This window comes from Mixophyes fleayi, chromosome 2 (genome assembly GCF_038048845.1).
Source record: "Mixophyes fleayi isolate aMixFle1 chromosome 2, aMixFle1.hap1, whole genome shotgun sequence".
Lineage (NCBI taxonomy): Eukaryota > Metazoa > Chordata > Amphibia > Anura > Limnodynastidae > Mixophyes > Mixophyes fleayi.
Window position 1 is genome coordinate 285,910,467 of NC_134403.1, and position 25,964 is coordinate 285,936,430.

The window sequence follows — 25,964 nt, forward strand, 5'->3', positions numbered from 1 at the left end:
TGTCTGCTGCCTAGAGAGCCGTACCCCCTCCCTCCGAGACTCCTCCACATCATGGGCAGCCGTCCTCACTGTCTGTGTGTTAGCCGTATCCTTCTCCTCCAGCTCTGACAAAATAAAACAAAAGAGACAGATGTTTAGTTTCTAAAAATATTACATACAGGTTGCCTATTTTAAATAATGGCAATTGTGAGGCATACATGTGGATGATTATTAGTCTTGAAAATGTAGGTACAAACATGCATTGGAAAACAAAAACAACACACTGAACAAATCTGCATATATTAGTTTGTGATTATCAAGAAGCATAATTATGTTTATGTTTAGAACTTTAAAACATTTTTAAAAATTTATATACACTGGGGAATTAATATACTGTATGATCCTTTTCCCGGTCTAAAGAGACCTGATTAACGCAATCCCCCTCCATCCTTCTCCGGTGGAGCGTCCCCAGACAAATTCCGATCATGACCGAGCAGATGACCCTTCGGGGGACCCTTAATGGTCATAATGGTTGGGTTACCCAAATAGCAACCACTCCGCAGTTCCCGGACATGATCCTCAGCTCTTCCCGGGATAAGACTGTCATCATGTGGAAGCTGACTCGTGACGAAACAAACTATGGTGTCCCTCAGCGCGCCCTACGTGGTCACTCCCACTTTGTCAGTGACGTTGTCATCTCATCTGATGGGCAGTTTGCTCTGTCTGGATCTTGGGATGGGACTTTGCGGCTGTGGGACCTTACCACTGGCACCACCACAAGACGCTTTGTGGGTCACACCAAGGATGTTCTGAGTGTGGCTTTCTCAGCTGATAACCGTCAGATTGTGTCTGGATCCCGTGACAAGACCATCAAGTTGTGGAACACACTGGGAGTGTGCAAATACACAGTGCAGGAGGAATCTCATTCAGAATGGGTCTCTTGTGCCCGTTTCTCACCTAACAGCAGCAATCCCATCATCGTATCCTGTGGATGGGACAAGATGGTGAAGGTTTGGAATCTGGCTAACTGCAAACTAAAGACCAACCACATTGGTCACAGTGGCTTCCTGAACACTGTAACTGTGTCACCTGATGGATCATTGTGTGCCTCTGGGGGCAAGGATGGACAAGCAATGCTGTGGGATTTGAACGAGGGGAAACACTTGTACACCCTTGATAGTGGAGACATCATCAATGCCCTCTGTTTCAGCCCTAACCGTTACTGGCTGTGTGCTGCCACCGGGCCAAGCATCAAAATCTGGGAATTTGAGGGTAAGATCATTGTAGACGAACTGAAGCAGGAAGTGATCAGTACAAGCAGCAAAGCTGAACCACTTCAATGTACTTCTCTGGCCTGGTCAGCTGATGGACAGACTCTCTTCGCTGGCTACACTGACAACTTGATCAGAGTCTGGCAAGTGACTTTTGGAACCAGCTAAGACCTATCTGATGACAAGAACAAGGCAGAACTTTTTGTATTGGAGTAACAGCTGATGCTGCCTGTGCAGTATGGAGTCTTCTCTTGTAATATCAACTTGTGACTCTTAATAAAAACCAAAAATGCTATAAAAAATAAATAAATAAATAAATGAATATAATGTATGATGTGCTGCACGAACTGAGTATTCTTGGCAAGGTATCATTAAGCCACTTACTGAGAGAGGTGGCACATGTTCCTAGTGGAGTTAATGGTCGTTTTATGGGTGGGTCGCAGCCGGTATCAATTCGGCCTACCTCAACCAGAGTCTCCTCCAAAAAACAGGCCGCTGCCTGTTCCTCCAGTGGTGACAGTTCAGCGGGTGGGCCACCTCCAGTCTCTTGAGCGTGCCTCCTTCGGTCCGTTAATTTGCGATATAATTTAACTTTATAGTAAGACCAGCTGTGCAAATCATATAAATATATTAAGCTTTTACAATCCAAAAATTTGTACATTGACCTTAGCAATGTTAATTTTAAGGTTACAGTCATTAAGCCCACTCACACACACACTGCTAAATGTTTGTGCCTTGCCCTGGGTGGATAATTGTAAGAAAGCAAAAAGAAAATTTTGAAGCAAACACTTTGACACCACCTTTGAAAATGAGTAGGTTCAAATATGGCCTTAAAATCTAAAATACACAAACAGGCATCAAATGTGTCATGTTAAAAGTAGAGATGGGCGGGCTCGGTTCCCCGAGATCTGAATTCATCCAAATTTAGCCTATCCGAGTACCGAGCCGAGCTCTCCCGTCCATTCGGAATCAAAATCGAGGAAAAAAATTATTGTGATGTTTTCGTATTTCTGAGCTCGGTTCTCGCGAGATTTGAAAAGCATAAATACCTCCCTCCACAGCAATCCATCGCCATTTGACAGAGGGAGAGAGCAGGGTTAGGTCACAGGCTATATCAGTGCAGGGACAGAGCAATAATTGGACACATTATTGTTTCTATTCTAGACAAATCTGATATTAATACCAATTGTTACAGCAGTAAGAGGAGGATAGAGGAGGGTTTTTTAAATTTCTGGCACTCCAAGTGCTTTTGGGGTATCCCTTATTCCCCATTCTTTTGCAGTATTTTTTCTAGCTGTCAAAAGTCATATTTGTCAGCAGTAGGTTAACAAATATTTTGCACTCCAAGTGCTGTTGGGGTGTCCCGTATCCCCCAGTGTTTTACTGTAATTTTTCTGGCTGTCAAAAGTCATATTTGTCAGCAGTATCTAAAACAATATTTAGCACTACAATTTCTTTTGGAGTGTCCCATATTCCCCAGTGTGAAACACTAATTTTTCTGGCTCTCAAAAGTCATATTTGTCAGCAGTATAAAAAAATAATAATTTAGCACTACAAGTGCTTTTGGGTGTCCCATATTCCCCAGTGTGAAACACTAATTTTTCTGGCTGTCAAAAGTCATATTTGTCAGCAGTATAAAACATTTTTTTAGCACTACAAGTGCTTTTGGGGTGTCCCATATTCCCCAGTGTGAAACACTAATTTTTCTGGCTGTCTAAAGTCATATTTGTCAGCAGTATCTAAACCAATAGTTTGCACTCCAAGTGCTTTTGGGGTCTCCCATATTCCCCAGTGTGAAACACTATTTTTTCTGGCTGTTTAAAGTCATATTTGTCAGCAGTATCTAAAACAATATTTTGCACTACAAGTGCTTTTGGGGTGTCCCATATTCCCCAGTGTTTTACAGTAATTTTTCTGGCTGTCAAAAGTCATATTTGTCAGCAGTATCTATCTAATACAATTTTGGCACTACAAGTGCTTTGGCCTCATTAAAATGGATTCAAAGCAGTCCACATATTAGCAGAATCAGCAACCTGGTTCTGTCACCAGTCCTGATGGTAGTGTTCCCAGTACGTCATCTGGGAAAGGCAATGTCAAAGTACATAGTCTTTATAAATCAGGGAAAAAAACACACACCCAAAAAAGATTTACCGTGTTGAAGCGAAAAAGAAGTGTAACTGAGGAAAAGTTAAGTGCCGATAAAAAACAAATTGCCAACATGCCATTCTACACACGCAGTGGCAAAGAAAGAATGAGGCCTTCGCCTTCCTCTATTAGTGGCAGATCCAAAAATGTTACTGAGCCTTCTTCTTGTACGGTCACTCGTGACCAAGCAAGACCAAGTAATTTGGAGTCTAAAAGTGGTGCACAACTACTGTTATGCGTCAAAGCCGAGCTGCAAGAAAACAGTAAGGCATTAGAGGATAATGTATGCTCTGAATCAGAAATGACAACAATCCCTGTGGAGAGTCCATGCAACAGTAGTATGTCTAATCGTGAGCATTCTGTTAGTGTACCCATAAAGAAGGGCCCTTCCAGCAGTTCTGCTGATGTGTGCCTGAACAGCCCGAGTGTAGCCGGTGATACACAAATTGAGGATGCCACTTTAGAACTAGAAGAGGATGAGGGGGAGATTTGTGCAGGCGACGAGGGCACTAATGAGGATGTTGATAAGGATGAGGTTGTTTGTGTAAGTCCTGCACCAGTGGCAGCAGTTCTGGCACGTGACAAGAAAAAGGCCATTGTCATGCCTGGGCATAAAACAAAAATAATCCACTTCTTATGTGTGGAATTATTTATACCCCAATCCAGACAACAATTGTATAGCCATTTATAGTGTATGTTAAGCTACAGTCAGTCGAGGGAGGGAACTTAACCATCTTGGAACCTCGTCTATGTTACACCATTTGACGAGAGTTCATGGCAAAGTTTTGGGAAAAGCTGAAAGTTCTTCCAAAAAAATTACAAGCACTCCATCATCAGCTAGGACCCTCCGGTCGCCGACATCCCGACGGCTACAAAATACACCCACCACACCATCCTCATCAATATCCTCAGTAGCGCTCGGAGTTAGTGTCACGGTTCAAATACAAAGTGCAGCTCAGGAGCCAGGAATGAGGTGAAAACACACAAAGTTTATGGCTGGAATAACAATCTGATGGTGTAATACTGAATATACAGGAAAATGCAGGAATAAATACCGGGTAGATGGCTGATGTAGGAAAGTGGTAATATGGAGAGCTCCCAGATAGCAGGTAAGAAGTGATATGGAGAGATCCAGGCAGCATGAAATCACAAGCACAGCAGAGGGTAGGAACAACAGGATGGGACAACAATAACCAGCAATGAATGCTGGGAGAGACAAGTATAAGAAGGACACACCCAGGTGCAAGGAATAATTAGTGAACAGGAAAGTTAACTCCTAAAGCACAAGAGGCAGGCACAATTGCAGCACCTCTGGTGATCAGAGGTACTGCTGCTAACACATAAAATGAACACAAATATTGCACAGTGCAAAACAAACAGGGACTGCAGGATGCAAGCAGCATTCAAAAGGGAGATGATGCAAAGCAGACGGAGGCAGACCGTGACAGTTAGCCCTGCATCCCACTTATTAAGGCTGGATGACTCCTGCACTTTTATTGATTCCTCTGAAGAAAGCGTTAGTCCCACTGCTGCTGCTTCTGTTGCTGCTGCTGGGGGTGAATCATCAGCCCAGAGGAAGGCCAAGAAAAAGAGCAGTCCTACATTTCAACAATTAACTGTGAAACAATCATTTGCTAGGGGAAGCAAAAATGACAGCAGTCACCCAGTCACCAAGCGAATCACAGACGCCATGGCTGCCATGTTAGTGTTAGACCTGCGTCCAATATCCACAATAAACACAGCTGGTTTTTCTCAGTTAATTGATGTTTTGTGTCTGCGTTACAAAATTCCATCGCGACACCATTTTTCCCGTAAAGCTATTCCACAACTATACCAAAAAGTGTGTACAAATGTAGAGATTGCGCTGAAAAATGCCATTCTGCCTACTGTCCACTTAACCACAGATATGTGGACAAGTGGAAGTGGGCAAACCAAAGACTATATGACTGTGACAGCCCACTGGGTTGGTCATTCACCTTCACCAGCAGGAACAGCAGCAGCATGTACACCACTACGTAACATTTGTCACAGGTAGGCCACTCTTTGTATCACCGGCTTCACTAACAGGCATACAGCTGACAATTTGTTACGCAAACTAAGAGATGTGATTGATACATGGCTTATACCACCTGGACTCTCCCCAGGATATGTCATTTCTGGTAACGGCAACAATATAGTGCGAGCATTACAGCTGGGTGAATTCCATCACATTCCCTGTTTTGCTCACACCATCAACTTGGCGGTGCAGAGCTTCCTACGAAATAACCGTGAGGTGCAGGAGATGCTTTCGGTGGCCCGTAAAATTTCAGGCCATTTCAGGCATTCTGCCACAGCATGTAGGAGATTGCATCAGCTCCAAGAGCAGTTTAACTTGCCCTGCCACAAACTTAAGCAAGAGGTGGTAACTAGGCGGAATTCCACCCTGTACATGCTGCAGAGGATGGAGGAACAGCGCAAAGCCATCCAAGCGTATTGCACAAGCCATGACATTGGGAAACGAGGGGGGATGTATTTCACTCTTGCACAGTGGGGAATCCTTTCAGTGCTGTGCAAGGGGCTGAAATCATTTGAAGTTGTGACGTGTGAAGTGAGTGCTAGTTTGAGCCAAGTCATTCCTTTAATTAGACTATTGGAAAAGCAGCTTGAGAAATTGAAGGAGGAGATGAAAGCAAGCAATTCTGCAAAGTATGTTGGCCTTGTCGATCAAGTACTTAATTCGCTTCACAATGATCCTCGAGTTATTAAGATCTTGAACTCGGATCAGTACGTTTTGGCCACTGTGCTTGATCCAAGGTTTAAGACCTACATTGAGTCTTTGCTTCAAAATGAACGAGATGTGAACTTTTGCAAGGAGCTATTGCTCAGCAAATTGTCCGCTGAACTGGGCCTTGGCTTGACGACGTGTCCTCCTTCAGTTTCTCAAGCAGCTGCTGCTCGTAAAAAATTAAATTTTCCAAAAAGAAGCAGGGAAGACGCAGAGGGCAGACCAGAACAGTTTAACATCTGGACTGGTTTGAAGGATTTTTCAAAAAAATTTGTGACCTTGCCCATAACTCCATCCAATATGAGTATTAACAGGATGGTGGAGGATTATTTTCAAGAGTTAATTGATATGGAAATGTCAGACCGTCCCTTTCCTTACTGGGAAGAAAAGCAGGCAATTTGGAAACCCATGTAAAAACTTGCTTTGCAATACTTAAGCTGCCCACCCTCCAGTGTGTACTCTGAACGAGTGTTCAGCACAGCAGGGAACTTAGTCAGCGATCGCTGTAGAAGGTTACTTCCCAAAAATGTGGAGAAAATGAAGTTTATAAAAATGAACTACATCTTCCACGAGGAAGGCCTCCACCATCCAAGTCATCCAAGCACTGACTGTTCTCTAATGGCGGATTCAAGCGGCGATGAATTGATAGTCTGCGATGATGACGTACACACTGATGAGGGTGAGGATGAAGCTGAAGATGATAACGATAACATATTTTTAAAACTTTCTATTTAAGTCTAGGGTGCAATCCACCCCCAAATGTATTTTTTGTCATTAGCGGACAGCAGTGGGTTGTTTGTATGAAATTTGTCCACGGCCATTTTCACCAGGATTTCCATCTCCCGGTCTGTAAAATTGAGCCACCGGAGTGTGCTCCTGGTATTTTGTGCAGGGTTACTTGGCTTCAGCTCCAGCAACGGTGGAGCGACTTACGGCGGCACCTGCTCCAGCTTTTGGCAGAGTTGAGTCAGGAGATTGCTAGATGTGAGTTCTCTATTAATCGGATAAAGTAATTTAATACACATACTTGCTTTACTTTTAGGAATAGTTACAAAGTTTTCCCAGGACATGCCCTACCCCAAATATAAATCTGTCTCCAGATTAGAACTGTGACTCCCCTTCAATGCAACATGCTTTGGCACATGTGACATTTTTTTTATTTTGAAAATCTACTTTCCTTACAGCTTGAGTCCCAAACTTCAGACTGATAAGGCATGATTTGTATTCAAACTCATGACTCCAGTGCTGTGAGGCTAACCACTAAGGCAACATGCTGACATTACCTTCCAGACATTTATAATATAACAGTGGCAGATGTTGTATCTTGCAACTATAGTTGCATGCACATTTTGGGGACAATGCTCACAGTTGGCCTAAACTGATTTTCACATATTACACGGCCTTACCCAAATACCTCCTGTAATGTGTCTCCCTAATCTGCCACTAATTATACGTTCAAATTATTTCACATGAAAATAAATAATAATTTAGGGCCTGATTCATTAGCGATCGGATCTTGTGCTTAATTTGCAATGAGTATTTTAAGGACAAACGGGAGATAAGAAATTCACAAATCAGTAAGGAACGGAAAGTTGCAAAACACACCTACCTTCAGTCCTTTTTGCAACGGAATATAAGATGCAATGGATCGTAAGCAGTTAGTCCATGTTAAAATCCGATTCTTATTTAAGTAAGTGTTACATAACGGCAAATGTGAGAGGTGCAAAGGGGTTGTTTACAAATGTTAAAACACAATCGAAGTGCATTATGCAGCACAGTTGTAATCTAATTATTAGTTGTAACACTTACATGTTTATAGCACCTGGGAGAAATCATTTTGAATTGTTTTAAATGAGCTAAATTAACACACCTTGTTAATCCCCTACATGAAAGATCAGGTACAGAGTTTGATTACAAGTTAGAAGGTGGATGCAGATTAATCTCATAATAATTCACAAACATAAATAAACATGCATATTAAAATAAACAGTAATGTATGCGAAAAATTAATATAATTTATGTTACAAAAAATACATAGTCTACTCTTACAGAAGCAATGCATAGCATGAGTCAGGAATCAAACTCATGACTCCATTGTTAGAAGGTGGATTGGCAAACCACTAAGGCAAGGTTCAATTGGAAATATCAATACATTCTAGAGACTAGAGTGAGCGGTATAACAATGCAGCATGTGTGCAACATATGTAAGAGCTACATAATAGTACTCTTCCTTATTACCCAAAAATATATGGCAGTTACAATATGAACAGGTATCTTACTGGTGTCATGAGTTCAAATACCAAACATGGTCTTAGCAATTGTGTGCAGCTTGCAGCTGTGATTCATTAAGGAAACGAGCACAACAGGAGCTTTGGCCAAACCAGGCTTTTTTTAAAAAAAAAAAATCAAGGTGTACAATTAGGATACTATTTAAATAAAATAATGGTTTGTTTTTAGGTAACACACAAACACTTGTTAGCTTGATTTTTACTTTGTTGTTCAAATGTGATCTACTATATGCTCTACCACAATGAGAAATCTGTTCTCCTATTTTAGATGTATGGCCTAAGACTCAGAGGGGGTGGGTGGGTTTTTAGGGCTCTTTCTTAGAGTAAAATGCAACATTGTCTTGAATCCTTGTTTTTTTCTCCATTTACAGCTTGTGTGTGTTATGTTATGTACTCAGCTTTTCAAAACATCAATGCAGATCACAGTTGAGCAGCACGGTGGTTTAGTCGCTCAGACTACTGCCTTACTGCACTGGGGTCATGAGTTCAATTCACAACCATTCCCTTATATGTGTGGACTTTGTATGTTCTCTTCCATGTTTGTGTGGGTTTACGTTGACATTTGATGTACGTTATGTTTTTGTCAAATTTTAATCTGAACTCATATTTAGCATTGGACTCCCTTTTGGAGAGGGGGTGGTTGAGAAATGCAATTAGCATCTGCCAACCTTATCTTGTTTTCTTCATCTTCTGCTTGTATGCCTTATCTGTGTGGAGTTAGTGTTCTTACCATGTTTTTTTTAATGTCCACCCTCAACTCCATTTGACTTCATCAAAGTGTGTGTGTGTGTGTGTTGTTAGACTGTAAGCTCTATTGGCCCAGGGACTGTGTTCTCTGTACAGTGCCTCAGAGTTGCTGGTTCCATCATAAATAAATAAGTTATGAAATAAAGTAAGATGCAGTGCAAAGGGACTAATGTAAATTAAATATTAACGTATGTTCTAAATGTCCAGCCATTATTGGCTAAAATAACCTAGACACATTTCTTGTAATTAAATTACAAAAGACACACACAATTTTTTTTTCCAAACATATTTTAAAACCATAATTTTTAAAAAAAAAAAAAAAAAAAACAACAGTAGAAATATTTGAATTAACTATACATTTTTGAGAATTTCAAATATTTTTTTACTTTTCTTCTATATTTTAATATATCCTGGATGATGGCCTCGTTTGATTGAGGGTTTTCATCCACAGCCTGGGTGTCTTCTTGAGCTGTTGATAAAAAAGAAAAAAAACATGCTTGGCTAATTGTTCAAACATATATTACTTCAAAAGGGTGTACTTTGTCTAATTTGCCAGGATCACCAGAAGCATGAAGTGTTACGTAACGTTACATTGTTGGAAAAGGTTAATGGCATGCTAAACACAGTACTAGGCAGAGGATTACTACATTTGGGTGGCAGATGTATTTATAGATACATATTTGTGTGGTGGCTGGGGTTTACTTGAAATCACAAAAAAATTTCTTATGGCCATCATGGTTGAAAACTGTGGCATGGCTAAGTAGCTATTTGGAAAAGGGCATGTGGTTATTAATGATTTTTGCTTAACTACAATGTGACTCAAAAGAAATACATTGTAGAAAAGTGTTTAATGTCCATACTTACATTCACCTCTCGCCCCCTCCAACATTGCCTGTGTGGCAGGCACCTCCTCCTCCAGGTCCACTTCTCCCACCTCCAATGCTACTGCCTCCGCCACCTCCTCTGGTGCCTCCTCCACCACTGCTGCAACCTCCTCATCCTCTTCCTCCTCCACCAGTGGCGCAAACTCCTCCACCATCAGCCGTCTGGCATGATGTCTACGGTCTGTTAGAATAAACATAACACATAAGTGTATTTTCATTTTTTTAGGGTCATATAATACAGGAGGTATTTGTGTTTTGCCTGCTAATGTTTGTAAATCATCTTAGGCCAACTATGAGCATTGTTTACAAAGATGGCATTCAACTCTATTGCAAATAAAACACATCTGTCACTTTAATATCATAAATGTCTGGAAGGTAATGTAAGCACGTTGCCTTAGTGGGTAGCACTCTGGCTCATAGCACTGGGGTCATGAGTTTGAATCCAAAATATGGCTTTTTGTTCTGGAGTTTGGCCTTTAATCATTAAGGAAAGAAAATGTTCCACCATAAAATTATGAAACAGGGGCCTATGTATGTGGCATGGGGGGTTACATTTCTAATCAAGAGACAGATTATATTTTGGGTAGGGCACCTCCTTTGAAAATAAAGTTTGAAACTATTCCTAAAAATAAAGCAAATGTTTAGATTAGTTTTTTTATCCGAATAATAGAGAACTCACATCTTACTATCACCTCCCTGAGCTCCGATCACGCCAGCGTCTCTGGAGCTGCCCAATGCTCCGCCTGCGGTGAAAACGGCGCCAGATGTAAACTAAAAATTATAAGCACATGCATGTTGGTTTCATCCCATTGGTTAGAAGTGTTGCAAGTCAGGTCATGCTGGAACTCATAATGCCTGTCTTCTTTCTCTGTTTAAAAAATAAGAGAAAAAGCAATCAACCTAAGGCCATTTTGAAATAAAAAAAATTAGTTGACAGTGTGCTTTGTACACAGCTGTACTTTCAAGCAGTAAAAACTACAATTTGTTGCCTTAACTAACAAAGGTCCCGCAATAACCTAAAAGGAACAACAACTAGATACATACTGCAAAAGGCAACTCCTCCATGTCTTGATCCTTCTGCATGAAATGAAACTTGCCAATCCTCCTTGATTACTAAATATTTTTCAGGTGAGGCAGACATGTCCCAGATAAGGCCTAGTAGTACATAAAAGAAAGTATTTAGTTTGGTCTATTTTAAACAAAACTCTACCAATCAAACTTCATCATTATTTTTGTAAGTGCTATGGCTATAAAAGTCACATATGATAATCTCAGCAGGGGCAGAGAAAGGCCTTATAGCACAATTTCAATTTTGCAGAATTCAAAGGTACAGTTTTGTTTAAGTCCAAAGTACCTGGTGCCTGCATTTGTATATGTTTATAAAAATGAAACAGGCCTTTACTTTCATCACAATACAATTGCTTTTCAGGATGTCAGAATTCAAAAAGTGTGATATAAACCATATTTGAAAAAAATTCTACCATGCAAATCATTGTTGAACCTGAAGTGTCCTGCCTCCACAGTTTCTGTTGGATAAACATGCAACATGGAAAATTTCAAAATCCACATAAGAAATATATTAATAGATATTAGATTGAAAAGCTTCACAACACCCCCCCTCCACCACCACAAAAAATTGGGTTACAATTTATAAGACAAACAACACACACATTAAAATGCACATTACATATGAAAATAGAGATGCACTGTTATTGTGTAACATAAAATATCTTACAAACATTTAAAGTGCCTATAAAAGAGTAAACTAAAATATAACTCTCAATACAAATAAAAGGCCATTATACAACTCCACAGCAGAAAAACACACTATAGAGCCCTAACCAACTTGTGTGCATGAAGCAGTCTTTTATAGTGGATTGTAATGAGACAAGTATATGCAGGTGTGTAGGCCCACTGAGGTATCAGATGACGAGATCTGATGCTGAGTCTATGCAAGGCTAGTTACGAAAATCTGTTGTTTCCTTTTATACTGATTTAAAAATGTTTGCATTTATTTCTGATTGCGAATTATTCTGATATGCATTAGCATAGACTTTCTTAGTTTAACTTTTATAAAACAAACATGATCCTTTATGTCTGTTACTAAAAAGGTGTGTGTAATTGTTCATTTAATTATGCTCATTAACACTTTCGGATGCCACTAGTGCCTGTGTTGTGTTGTATGTTTGTTTCAATCTGAAGTATGCCTTACTGGTGAGAGAAATGAACTGCCAACAGCAGGGTCATGAGTTCGAATTCAGAATCATTCCTGTATCTGTGTTGACTTTGTATATCCCCATGTTACTGTGCATTTACTCTAATGTGTCACTTATAGAAGAGTACGCTAGTATATGGTTTTAGAGTATTGTACATATTTATGATTGCGAATTATTAGCCTTTACGTACGCATCTACTTTTATTTTGTCTAAGATATTTTTCTTATTCTTCTCTTTAAATAATAAATGAGATGAGCAGGTTTTCAAAATATAATATTTCTATTTTTTATTAAAAAGATATTATGCATAGATACAGCCATACTGGACGAAGCAGACGCCCCAGGTCTCAAATGCCAATTGACAATCTATACTTGATTAAGTCATTCTTTTATAGAAAATGTTACTCATCATTACTTTAAAACACACCTTTCCAGTTTACATCACTGCTGGCATTCTAATTCTCTATCATTAAAGTGACATGTTCTTGGAGGGGCCTTTTGGAAGGGTCATCTTGACCTTATTTGGAGCCAATATTTCTTTGGCCTTATCCGGCTATTGTGAAATAATGGAAATTTACTAAAACACGTATCTTGTTGTTTTTCTCTGTATTGTGCAATATGTGTTTTTCCGTTCTCTTAAAAGCACAAACACATAAAATTCAAGTTCATTGGTTCATTCTATTGAACTAATTGGTAGTATAGGGTTTTTGTTAATTATTACTTTGACAGTACCACCCTTTTATATACACATAAAAAGGTACTTTTTCATGTGACTATAAGTAATTGAATGGGAGTATATATTTCTGTTAGCACTGATGTTCTCGGATTGGTTTGACTTTCGCAAATATTTGTATACAATACAAACCTTACTTTAAACAAGAATACAGAAACAATATTGCCACAATTATTATCACTATAAATTTCATGTAAATATACATTAGGTTAGATAGCCACTTTCCAAGACTTTCCAAGTCCAAAGAACCATATGCTTGGATTTAACCATGTCTATGATGAATCATTTTAAAAGTCTTTATAATAATTTTGTCATCAAAATACTTCTTCATATTATGGGCATTGTTTATATAACGTGTAATTACAGCTTCTGGATCGGAAGCATCGTTGATTAAGTAATAAACAATGGACTCCAACTTAGGTCTCAAGGATTAAACGTTATCCTCCTGTTTGAGCCGTTAAATTGTCCAAAACTACTCAATGTTGTAAAAGTTCATTTTTAAATACCTGTAATTCAAGTCCAACATGACGAAAGGTATCATGATAAATTCCAGTCACATTATCAATTAAATCCTGACAAACGTTCAGTTACATATTGATTAGTCATAAATCCATAATTTCCATAAGTAAGCATATTATCAATATTAATACCCACTTTATGTCTTACTGACTTATTAATGAGTAGAACATATTTTTATTAATAATATCTTATTCAACTCATCGTACAACACTCTATAAACTGAGGTACCACTCTTCCTCAACAGCATAATTTAGAAATAATGGATAACCATTTAAATGCATATTTTCCATATATATATATATATATATATATATATATATATATATATATATATATATAAATGTTTCCTGGTAAAAGAGATGAACCACAATATTTTAACATCGTGGTTGAGATTAGCATACCCAAGTGACATTTTATATCTGGTTTATATTAGTTTAGCTTTTTCATTTTATGTAAGGTCTAAATCTCTGTCTATATCAAACGTACAAGGTTCTTTACATTCGGGCCCATATAGTTTAGGCACTATAACTACTGTATTACACTTATTCATGCTAACTCTTACAACTCAAAATACTTATTTTTTTACAGCACATATGTTTTTATCTGATGCTGTCCTTTATCTGAGGTGTTATCATTTTACCTCAATTATTGTTTTATTAAAACAAAAATAATTTGTTCAGTTATGTGTGGTGCTAAAACTATAACCGTAGGTTTAGTCAAGTTATATGTACTTTCAGCAATTTGACCATAATCATTAAGATCTCAATTTTGTTCTTTTATATCAGGACTAATGTGTATCATTCTTCATAAAGTACCAGAAATTGTAACATTGGCATGTTTTTACTCAATAAAGGAGTTTTAGTACACACTCAACAATTTGTAACTCCTAACATTTCACTTAACATAACATGCAATCGGTCAACAGGATATTCTCTCTAGCAATATTCATTATTATCAGACCACCATATTAAAAATCTTTCTTTTGGTAGAGTACCACAAATACATTTTGGAATTGATGGTAATCCTTTACAATTTCTGAATTCTCTGGTTTTCCTGTTTAGAAAAGAAGCAGAAATGGTCTTATTAAAATCAACCTCATCTAATATATCAGATGGGCTATCACCTTACCACCTTCTCCTCAATTCCTTTCCAAAATATATAAATAATGTGTTGAGGCTACAAATATCATTGTTCCTATAAGACAGGCAACAAGGTTGAAGGTTCTTTGCATCATATGTCAATAACCATGTAGCTGATTATACATCATCACTTCCATCTTGATTGAAGAGTTCTTTTAAATGTAACTCAGTCCCTTTATCTGTGTTCAGTTCTGCGTCCTTTGGTTCCTGTAAGCTTGGGTGTTTGACCTGTTTGCAATGGGAACTGTGGATCCAAGTGTCTTTCTCTGCAACTTTTACAGCAGTATCAATTGATAATAGAACTTGTCTTTAGTAGGACCATCCCATCGATTTGTAAGGGAACCAGAGTGTAAGAAATTTCTTACCATAACATAGTTTCTAGGTTGTTTCTTCTATGAAGGCCCAAGAGCTGCTTCTGGTTGAATGTCCTTTTTTAAGTGTTCTTCTGGGCCTTCTGAAGCTTCTGCAACTGTTTAGACAACTGTATGACATATTGGACAGTTAGATCATGATGCAGCTTGAAGTTAGTCTGTGGATTAATAACGTATCTTGCCTGAAGTCCAAATAACAGTTCATATGGAGAGAGATTGAGAAGAGGTTTAGAAGTGATTCTAATACCATGATAAACTAAAGAAGTGCCATTCCTGTTTCTTTAGGAAGCTTAGTTATTCTTTAATTACTTCATTTATTATTTAAACTTTCTCTGAAGCTTGAGAATGATATAGTGTATAAAGTTTTGAATATATTCTCATCATATTTCACATTCTTTGAAACACTTTTTTCTGTGAAATAAGTTCACTCTTTGGGTAAACTACATCTACATACAAATTCTGGAAAAATCTTCTTAGCAGTAAGTTGCACTGTATCTGAGGCAGTTAACTATTCCTCAACCCAGCAACACATATTAATACCAACTAACACATTAGCAGCCCTCTTAACTTTCTTTTCTCTTAATTAAATAAAATCAATAAACTCATTTGTAACCTATGAAAAGGCTATATTAGGCAACTGTCTGACCTTAGTAGGTATTATATTTCCTTCATTGTTCTTAAGACAAATTATACATATTCCATATTTAAACTTAGCAACTGTAGTAATTTCTGGCCATTCCAACAAGATATAACAGATCTAATCTTGTTATCTGCTCCCATGTATACTAACCCATGAGCACTTTCTGCAAAAGCTAGCAATAACATTTTTAATGCTACTGGTTTATTTTTTATATCTTCCCAAATGTCATCCTTTGTTTTAAAATTATTTTCAATTTCCATGTATTAATTTCATTCAATGTAGCCTTTTCATGACATTGTCCTAAGTTCTCAAATGTGATATCATGAAAAATCATCAATTGGGTATGTGGCTGTCTTTCTAAAGCTGCTTCTCGAATTGCTGAGTCTGCTAGTTTGTTTCCTAGTGAGCCTTCATCTGTCTGTTTGGTCTCTTTTGGCAACTGTATAGCCTCTATCAGTTGTTTGACTGTTTGTGCATGTGATATAGGTGTTCCTATTAATGTTAGGTAACCTCTATCTTTTCAAATAATTCCAAAATGTTTACATGTTTTCCTTTACCTAGCGTCACTGTCACTAGTGAGCTTTCATACGTTTATCTAGAAAACATTTTCATCAGTAAAGAAACTTTAATCTAAATTCTTCAATGTAGTCTCAGAAATCTCTGGTAATACAGAAAAACTTACACATTTACTTAATTCAATCATGCTCATTGTCTTTCTTGTCGTGTGATGTTTCTGAGGGCAATGATGTAGCAAGATTGAGATTCTGACATTTGCGTATTGTAATGTTAGAAGAATGAATGCAATTTAACTTAATTTTAATTTCCCTTTGTATAAACCTTGCTACAGACACATGTCTAGTCTGTGCATTATTCAGGAGTTGTGTGACAGCACGAGGGACAAACAAATATAACCCACGCTGCATCACAATATCCTGTGTCTTTTCCACAATAATAGCTGCTATGGCTATGAACCTTAAACATGAAGTTAATGCTTTTGCTACCTATCTAATTGTACACTAATTACACAGGTCTGCAACCAAAAAGCTGTTTTCGTAATTTTATCTGATTCTTATGTGTTTTTTGGTGCGCTGAATTCGAAAATGACCACCGTTTTTCCTGGGACGCCAGGTTTTTTCACAATCGAAATGTGCCTTGGTCAAACAGGTAGCTGGAAATCTCTAAATTTCAAATTCATTATACCTGGGGAAAAAAAACTGAACGTGGAAAAACAAATTTATTTTCACTGCCAGTGCTCCCAAAAACATGAAAATACATGTTTATTGGTCCTGATGGTGATCACTGCATTGTTGAGTGTGCTTGCTAGGGCCTGCCCGGACATGTTCTTTCATGCATTAACTTGTTCTCTGATTCCTCCACAATCTTGTATTTCATTTCAGTCGTCATCCTGCTATTGTCTGTGTGGTTCAAAATTAGTGCAATGCCTCCAAGAAAGTGTGTAAATTCGCCTGACAGTTTCTGTTTCATATGTGGAGAGTTCATGGTGATTTTGAGGGGTTGATGGCTCAGTTCCACATTCAGTATGATTCTTCCAAAAGAAGCTTAAAAGCAGTTTTACTTCACAATGGTGGCCTTTATGCCTCCATTCCTGTTGCTCATTCAGTGTACTTGAAGGAGACTTTTGAGAACTTGGAGTTGGTACTCAAGAATGTGGGTTATCAAAACCAAAACTGGTTGGTATGTGGGGATTTAAAAGTATTGTGTATGCTGCTGGGACAACAGGCTGGGTACACCAAATACCCTTGTTTTCTATGTTTATGGGACAGCAGAGACCGACAAAATCACTGGAAGCAAAAAAATTAGCCACCAAGAAGTCTAGTTGTTGGTGAAAAGAATGTTCTCAGAGATACAATGGTACCCCCTGAGAAGGTTTTATTACCACCACTCCATATAAAATTAGGATTAATGAAGCAATTTGTTAAGGCACTTCCCAAAGATAGCGAATGCTTCAAGTACTTGGGACCCAAGTTTCCAGGTTTAACGGAGGCAAAACTGAAAGAGGGGGTTTTTGTTGGCCCGGATATTAGAAAACTCATATCTGACAAAGACTTCATCAGTTCAATGACTCCAACTCAAAAATAAGTGTGGGTTGCCTTTACTGTGGTCATAAAAAACTTTTTGGGAAACCAAAAGGACCCAAATTACAAGAAAATAGTGGAAACAATGTTGAAAGCGTTCCACAAGCTTGGTTGCTCCATGAGCTTAAAAGTCCATTTTCTCAACTCACACCTTGACTATTTTCCTGAAAATGTGGAAGCAGTGAGTGAAGAGCAGGGAGAACGTTTCCATCAAGATATAAAAGAAATGGAAAGTATCAAGGGAAATGGAGTGTTACGATGATGGCTGACTACTGCTGGATGTTGTACAGGGATCTTCCGGAAACCACCTACAAGAGGAAAAGCTCAAAAAGAAGTTTAGAGCTTAAAAAAAGACGATTTCACAAGCAATCTACTTGACTGTAGTGTTAATTTTGTCGTCACCTGAGCAAATGAGTTAATATTTTTCATGTAAATAAAATATTTGCGTAAAGAGATTTTTTTAAACGATGACCACCCGTTTGTTCGAAAACCTGACATCCCAGGACAAAACGGTTGTCATTTTTTGATTCAGCGCACCAAAAAAAGGTAAGAATCAGTCAACTAAACCAAAACAGCTATCCAAATTATTTTTTTTGCAGACCTGTGTTATCTTTTAAATACCCTAAAACAGTGTTATCATCAGTACAATAGAAAACAATTCTTATAATTGTAGATGCCTAATGCCGGGGTAAAGACTAGAGTCTTTTCATCTATTCAAATGCCTCAATGAATTCAGGAGTGTATTCACTGGCTACAGAATTGTGACCTATCAAGAAATAAATGTACTGCTTTTATTTATTTTTCTTTCTTTATTTTTTTTCATTATTCTGAGGTAGAGGGTGTTCAAATATCAGGACCAATTTTTAGGAGATCTACATATCTATGGCCAGGTGTCAAACAATTTAAACTTGTTAGTACATAAATTAATTTTCTCCTTCTTGGATACTTCTGAAAGAAAACACAATAATTGTTTAGTATCTTCACAGCAGAACATCATTCACATATTCTGGTTTCTGGTCTCCTGTGGGTACAAAAGATTGCAAATTATTCTGCAAGCATTATAGCAAATAATTACAACTGTCTATGAAACCTTATAAAGATTGAACCCCCTGTAGGTAACAGCAAAAGAAAATATTCTGAATAGTTCTTATTAGCATTAAAAATCAACGCTGCACAATATAATTTCAACAGAGATCTGCATTAGAATGCAGGGCGGGGTCCAGTCATTTGTCCGTTCTATGATACAAAACTGTGTTCATGCTCATAACCCAGGACATTTACATATACTGAGCTCCTCCTCTTGGCATGGGAATAAAACATCCACCTTATTCCATAGGATGAGGGAGATAGGAGGAGAGACATGTCTGTAAAATGGGGAGACTTCAAACAAACGAGAAACTGACGCAGTTAAAAATCTCATAGTTGCTATTTTCAAAGCAAAACAACTATCTTTCAATGCAACTATTTTTCTGATAAAGCTAACATAAAACACAGGTTTTGTTGCCTTATTTCAAATAATAATTCAACCAGCAAAGAATTCTTAAAGTTTAAACACATGCACATTGTGTTCTATGATCAGAGATTCGGTTCACACTGCCAAAAATATTAGGCAATCGCTCTAAAAATATTTTAACATACATTTCATCTGCAAAATCACTATTTAACACACATTAAATACCTTGTTTAAGTATTCATCACTTAATACCTCCATAGAAGTTCTTTAAATCTTAGGCTTAATCTGAACATCTTCCAAATTCATAAAACCAGCACATTTTCTAACAATCTTTTATCATGTTCAACAACTGTTTCTTACACAAATTCAACTACGACTTAGACCAATCAATCACAAGTTTTATATGAAAACTGTTTACTTTTTTTTTCCTATCTCCCTGCCGTTCTGAAATTGAAAAGTAAAGGCACCATTTTCTCATAATCCAAGTACTATGTCTTTAATGGTTAACATTTGGACACATTATTAAAACCAGATGTTTCACTGAACTCACACACACAAAAACTCTGGAATGCAATCCAATTTTATAAGGGGGTATATGAGACCCCAAACATTTTGTAGTGCAAATTCAGAAAAATACTCGCCCTCCTATTTCTACTTTATCACTTTGCCTGCTCTATACTGTGACCTAATCCTTCTCTGTCCCTCTCTCAAATGGCACTATTATATTGTCACACATATGTCCTCCACCAGTGTATCTTTAAACTAGTTGCACTGCTATATCTAATTCCTCTCTTAGAGGGCTTTGACAGACCATTCCTTTTGTCACAGATCCCTCACCCTAGCGTCACAAAGTAGGACGGAGCGAACTTTGCAAAGATTGCAAATTTCCGCGATATTGCATATACAATTTTGTGCAAAAATCCCCATCTATGTTCTACTGTAAACCTGAAAGGTTATAGTGCCAATAACCGGAGGGGTACCTTGGCATTTACCTCCTAAGTGTTCTGCATCCACCCTAATGGTGCATAATCTGTCATCAATGAGAATTCTCTGACTAAACTATATTAGTGCAGGGCTTTTGTGTCCCTTTTTATGGCTCCCTTGAAAGTAACTTATGAATCAGATACAGAACTGAATTCTCTATTGCATCCTTTTCTCATTTTCTTGTGACAAGACTGCACCTAAGCTGACACTAGAGACATTGATTTAGAGGAAGAACTTTTGGGTAAAATCAGGTGCTTGTAGTACTGGAGAGGAGCAAAGAGCTAAGTGAAGATCTGACCATGCAGCCTCTGCAGAGTCAGACCAGGCTAATCGATCAGGACAACTTTTTTTAGCATGTCCATAAGTGGACCAGCTCTAGTGGTAAAATGGCTTGTAAATTGCCTGTAGTAACCTACAAGGCCTAAGGATGTTCTTATAGCGAGTAGAATGGTCAACTGCGCTTGCTATGTAGATATGCAATAAAAAGCTGCCAAAAGGAGGCAGATAGATAGATGACCCCTGTCCCTATTGTAATGTATACAGATGGGGAGAAGCTCATTGGCGCTAAGGCAGAAATGTAAACAAGTAGCTGAAGGGATGGCAATGGAGCTGGCAATACCTGTCTTGAACAAATTCTAGTTTATTCAAAATCATATGTGTTCTCCCAAGAGGAGTGGCACCATAAAACATATAGTTCTAGCCAGAATGAAAAAAACATAAAAGTATGGTTGTAGATAAGGTACGTATAAAGAACATCTATTTGTTCACATAATATATACTCATACAGTGAAGGATATTGTCAAAGTCGTATAATTGGATGAACGAAAGTATATTGGTTTAATATCGGTTTGCCGTGCGTATTGCGAAGCGTACGCCACGTGTTACGTGACGTGGTGCGTTCGCATGGTAAAATACGCACGCACACACTCGCATTACAACAGTTAGTTATTTATATAATTTCATATTGGTTCTGTTACACTGTAATTCAGGAGCAGATAGTATTCGGTTTATTATTAGTCTATATGTATATATATATATAGAAATATATATATATATATATATATGTTGATCATATGTACATTATAGTGTTATTAAAGGTTTAGGTAATAGGAAAGGTGTCATGCCTGATATCATATTGAAGCCCTAATCATCAGCAGCTGTCCGGCGCAGTCGGCGAAGAGATCGCACATTGCATACTTTAGTTATTGATATTAGAGAGTAAAACCTTTGTATGATACTGGCTATGAAAAGGAGCAGACCCCCTGGAGAGAAGACCCCCACCTTCGGATTCCTTAGATTGAATCAACCTATTACCTGTCTGGCCTGGACCCACCCAACGTCTGGACCTATAGAAACAATCTACGTCATCTCTATTGTTCACAATGAAACACTGATTGTATATATATTAGCTGCATCTCACTGGGGCCTCAGTCAACTCTGACACAATATTCTATACAGAATATTGTCCATCGGGTCCGGTGATTGCGCAGCGTGCGCAAGCGATTGCATTTGGTATGTACTTATCTTTTGGTATTGGCTGTGCTGTACTGTACTTTATCATGATATAATAATGTATTGAATTGTTGACTATTTACATCTGTTAAAAATAAATCACTTTGTGCTTTGGACACACATTCAATTGATTGGGCAATGCTTATTTTAAAACGATAAAATTACTTTAATAATTTGGGGGCTCGTGAGCTTTGGAGGTTTCGTTGCCGATGATACGCAAGACCAACGGATTTCGGTTCCTCAACAAAGGGTGGAGACGCGTCATAAACGGGTAAGAACGCATTGTGTTCAAAACCTGAATTTTACTCTGTGTTGTGAAACCGAATGTCCGTTTTGCATTATCTAGGGCACGCTAACTAGAACCTAGGGACAAAAGAGAAAACTGTTTCTTTTTTCTGTCATTGTGCGTTTTAACTGTATTGCATTGCTTAGCGTATGTGTATTTCCTGCTGTGCGTACGCGAACTTCCGGTAGACTTGCCACGTGGTTAAACAATCGTTTTGATAGTTATTGTACGTGTATAGTATAATTACTTGTGAAAGCCTCTGAGGTATTATTACTGTTGTTGGGAACTTTTGATTTTCTGCGCAGAAAAGGTGTATAGTGTGTGATGTTGTAACGTAGATACACTGTTTTGTTGTGGATTGTGCTCAGTTGCTGTCTGACGAGGCGGATTGCCCAACTGAAGGACGGTATACAGGGCATGTATACCGAATGCGAAAACAGGGTTTTCGCAAAGCGCTACCAATAGATCGCAAGGTTTGCTAATAATTAGTATTGGTAGGCAGTGCGATCCGATCGCACCGTTAGTGCGAATTGGTGAAGCAGCTAGGAGGAATTATACTGGAAAGGCAGGTTGATTGTATTAACTTGCGCTCCCAGCGATAATAAACTCAGCAGATTTTTGTGGTTGAGCCAGGCTATCGAGGAGCTGATAGCCCTTGGGGCCCACAGTGATATTTCTGTATTAGGGATCCTCGCCAGGGGCGAGAAAAGCGAGTGAACGCGGCTAAAGGAAATACGTTCACCGAGCATTATAGATCTCTAGCGGTGAGTATAGCAACAGAGTTGAAATTATTTAGTGGAAAGAACAGAGCATTGCGGTGTGTCTGTGTTTCACATTTGGCCGGAAGGAACAGAGCATTGCGGTGTGTCTGTGTTCCGGGTAGAAAGTATATTGTGCAACATGGGTGCTAGGCATACGCTAGAGATTACCAATTTACTGCCTAAGGAAGGTCTTATTGAGTCAGCAAGATTTCTCATGTGTGCAAAATATGGTGCATACGCAACTGTGTATTGTGACACGTGGGTCGAAATGACCAAAGATTGTGATAGGCCTTTCCCAACAACAGGGAGTTTTAATGCAGAGGTGCTAAATACCGTAAAAGATAAAGTACGGTTGATTAAGTCAACAAAAGTGAGAAATGCACATAATCATTGTTTAAAATCGTGGCAAATGGAAGGTAACACGTGGCAGAGCAGCGAACGCACAGCGGAAGTGAGTGTAAGGAAAAACACGTGTTCAGCGGAAGTAAGCATACCGGAAACAAGCATTCCGGAAGTGTGCGTTGCAAAGCGTGGCGAACTGAGCGCAAACACGCCCCCGATAAATTCGGTCGGGGCGGGCAATACAGCCAATACCAAAAATGTAAAAACTGTAACTAGTAACTTGTATGTTGTTTTAAGTAACGTTAAAAGTAATGTTTCAGGACAAAGAAGAGGAACGGTCCCACCAGCAGGGGCAGCTGCTGAAAGTGGTGAGAGTAATGAAAAGGTTAACACAGGGGGAGACATCCATTGTACTGCAGCAGCAATTTCAGCAACTAGTTTCAGTGATTTGGTAGACTTACATCCTGTCTGCACGGCAGCAGTTCCCAATGGGAAAGCAGACAGGAATAATGATGTTCCCTTAAAACATGTAGCAAAGCATGATCCATGCACTAGGTCTGAAACATTTTCAATTTTGTCTGATTTCCCTGATCCTAGGAAAGATTTGACCAAATGTCAGCAGTTTATTAGATATTATGGTAATGTGTACGAGCCAACTAATAACGATTGGCGAGTATTATTGAAGACCTGTCTTCCTCTCAATACTGACATACAAAAGTTCATTAAGGATTGTATGTTGGAGGAGGATGAATCCTTAACCGAGGATGATAATCAGGACAATATTAGACATATAATCACACAGTTGGCCACATATTTCCCAGTGATAGTGGACTGGAGTAAAATTTTTAGTATCCAGCAAAAAGATAGTGAAAATGCAGCAGACTATTTTTGCAGAGCTTTGATAGCAATGGGCAAATATACTGGGGTACCAGACATAAAAGATAATCCATATTACAGAGAGGTTGCTGTTAAAGTTCTAATGGATGGCCTCAGGGAAAACTTGAAAAGAAGGGTGCAAACTTCATTACCATACTGGAAAGGAACCACTGTAAGTGCTCTCAGGGAGTCAGCTATAGAACATGATAAAAGTATAAACAAACAGAAAGAGACACTAAGTGATAGGGTAATGATGATAAGTATCCCAGCACTAGAGGGACTGCACACACGACCACCAGAATACAATCCACATAACAGGAAACCCAGAATAGTGAGATGTTACAAGTGCAGAGAAGAAGGACACATTAGGAAAGATTGTAAAAAGGAAGAGAAACAACACGAGTTGAGGAAGTGTTTTCAAGGCAATAAAATAGGACACCTAGCAAAACATTGTGAAGACATGACAGGGACGTGCTTCTACTGCCATAAGAAGGGACACATGAGTAGGAACTGTGTAGAGAGAAGAATGAATACCTGGGTTGGAAATCACATAGACATCCACAAAGGAGGCGTACACTTCTCTTAGAGGTTCCCCTTTAATTGATTGCACACTCTGTAACAACTAATATTCTGGGGGAGAAATATAGCCGACTCTAGAGTTAATCTGTGGTGAGCATTAAGGTGCAAAATGTAGAAAGAAACTTATTTTTTTAAAAGTAATCTTTGTTGATTTTGTTTGTTCGTTTTATGTTGTCACATGTTTGTTTTCCTAAATCGCTAGCCGACGGCAAAGAATAGAAATGTTTGTTTTGTTTGCTGTTTTAAGATAACTATCTTGTTTTTCTTTTCACAGATAAAAGGGACACAAAAGAAGTATAGACAAGTGTTTAAAAGGGGTGAGATAGAGAAATAGAAGAATTACTCTTGAAAGACTAATTAACAATAGACAATTGGAACATTCTTTTGTTTTAGGCTGCAGTGACTCATGATAATTTGTTTGGCTGAGAATCATTATCCAACAATGAAGTATGTACATACTTTGCTCCAAAATATCGTTTTATGTATCTCAGAGAAAATATGAGTCACTAAGAGTACATTTTCACATTTCTCTATTATAAGTTAGAAAAGTCCGTTGAAAAGGTATGTAGTCAATGAGATACCGAGTTCTTAATGAACAAATGACGGACGACACTGGATTGCACTGTTAAGAACCCCTAGTCAAGTATGGGGAGGGGTCATAGTTAGCAAATAGCTAAGGGGAACAGTGGAATGAATACAGCCATTTCCCCATAGAGTCAGAGTCCAATCCAGCTGTCATTTTGTTGTAAAAAAATCTCCCTTTCTACATGTATGTTTGTATTCAAACCTTTGTATTCCCATCATTCATTGCTTTCCTATTTCTCATTCTTTACACAAACGCTAGTCTCTCTCTCTCTCTCTCTCTCTACCTATCTCTCCCTCTCTCTCTCTGCTCTGGTAGAGATAAAATCAGACACAGTCTCAACAATGGGGCTAAAACATATTTTATATTTTTACAAAAGACAAATTCAGAGATACACACACTAGATTGACATAAGTTACAGAAACAGTCAGGGGTTTTGTTTTCATGTGTATAGAAACTGCTGATTTTTTTTTTTTAAGCAGAAAGGTTCTGTTGTGGAAATACGATTCATGTTTTATAGATTGCATATCTGTTTTGTTTTTTTTGTTTTCTTTTTTTGTTTTGGTTCGTGCCTCCTGTACAAAAATGTGCCTTTTTATGGATGCACAAAGGGTGGAGACAGGAGATTGCTAGAGGATAGGCATACAGATATGCATCTCTGTGTAGAACATTGGAGTAGGATTTTTACCACAAGATACGACATAATGTGAAACCCTAGAAAATGTAGAATTTTCATGTTTTATAATTTTCACTGTTAGACAGGCATGTACTGGATACTGTTATATTTGAAGAAAGTG

The 25,964-nt window shown here is 38.3% G+C and overlaps 1 protein-coding gene across 1 annotated transcript; it reads left to right on the forward strand.

The window, feature by feature from the left end:
• Window positions 1-388: 388 nt before the first annotated feature.
• Window positions 389-1,558, forward strand: LOC142139055 (small ribosomal subunit protein RACK1-like). Its single transcript, XM_075196314.1, has one exon. It carries the CDS (start codon window positions 465-467, stop codon window positions 1,416-1,418), a length of 954 nt encoding a protein of 317 aa, XP_075052415.1. The 5' UTR covers window positions 389-464; the 3' UTR covers window positions 1,419-1,558.
• The last annotated feature ends 24,406 nt before the right edge of the window (window positions 1,559-25,964 follow it).

Coding starts and splice junctions, on each gene's coding strand:
- LOC142139055 (XM_075196314.1), top strand. CDS start 465: ATGACCGAGCAGATGACCCTTCGGGGGACCCTTAATGGTCATAATGGT.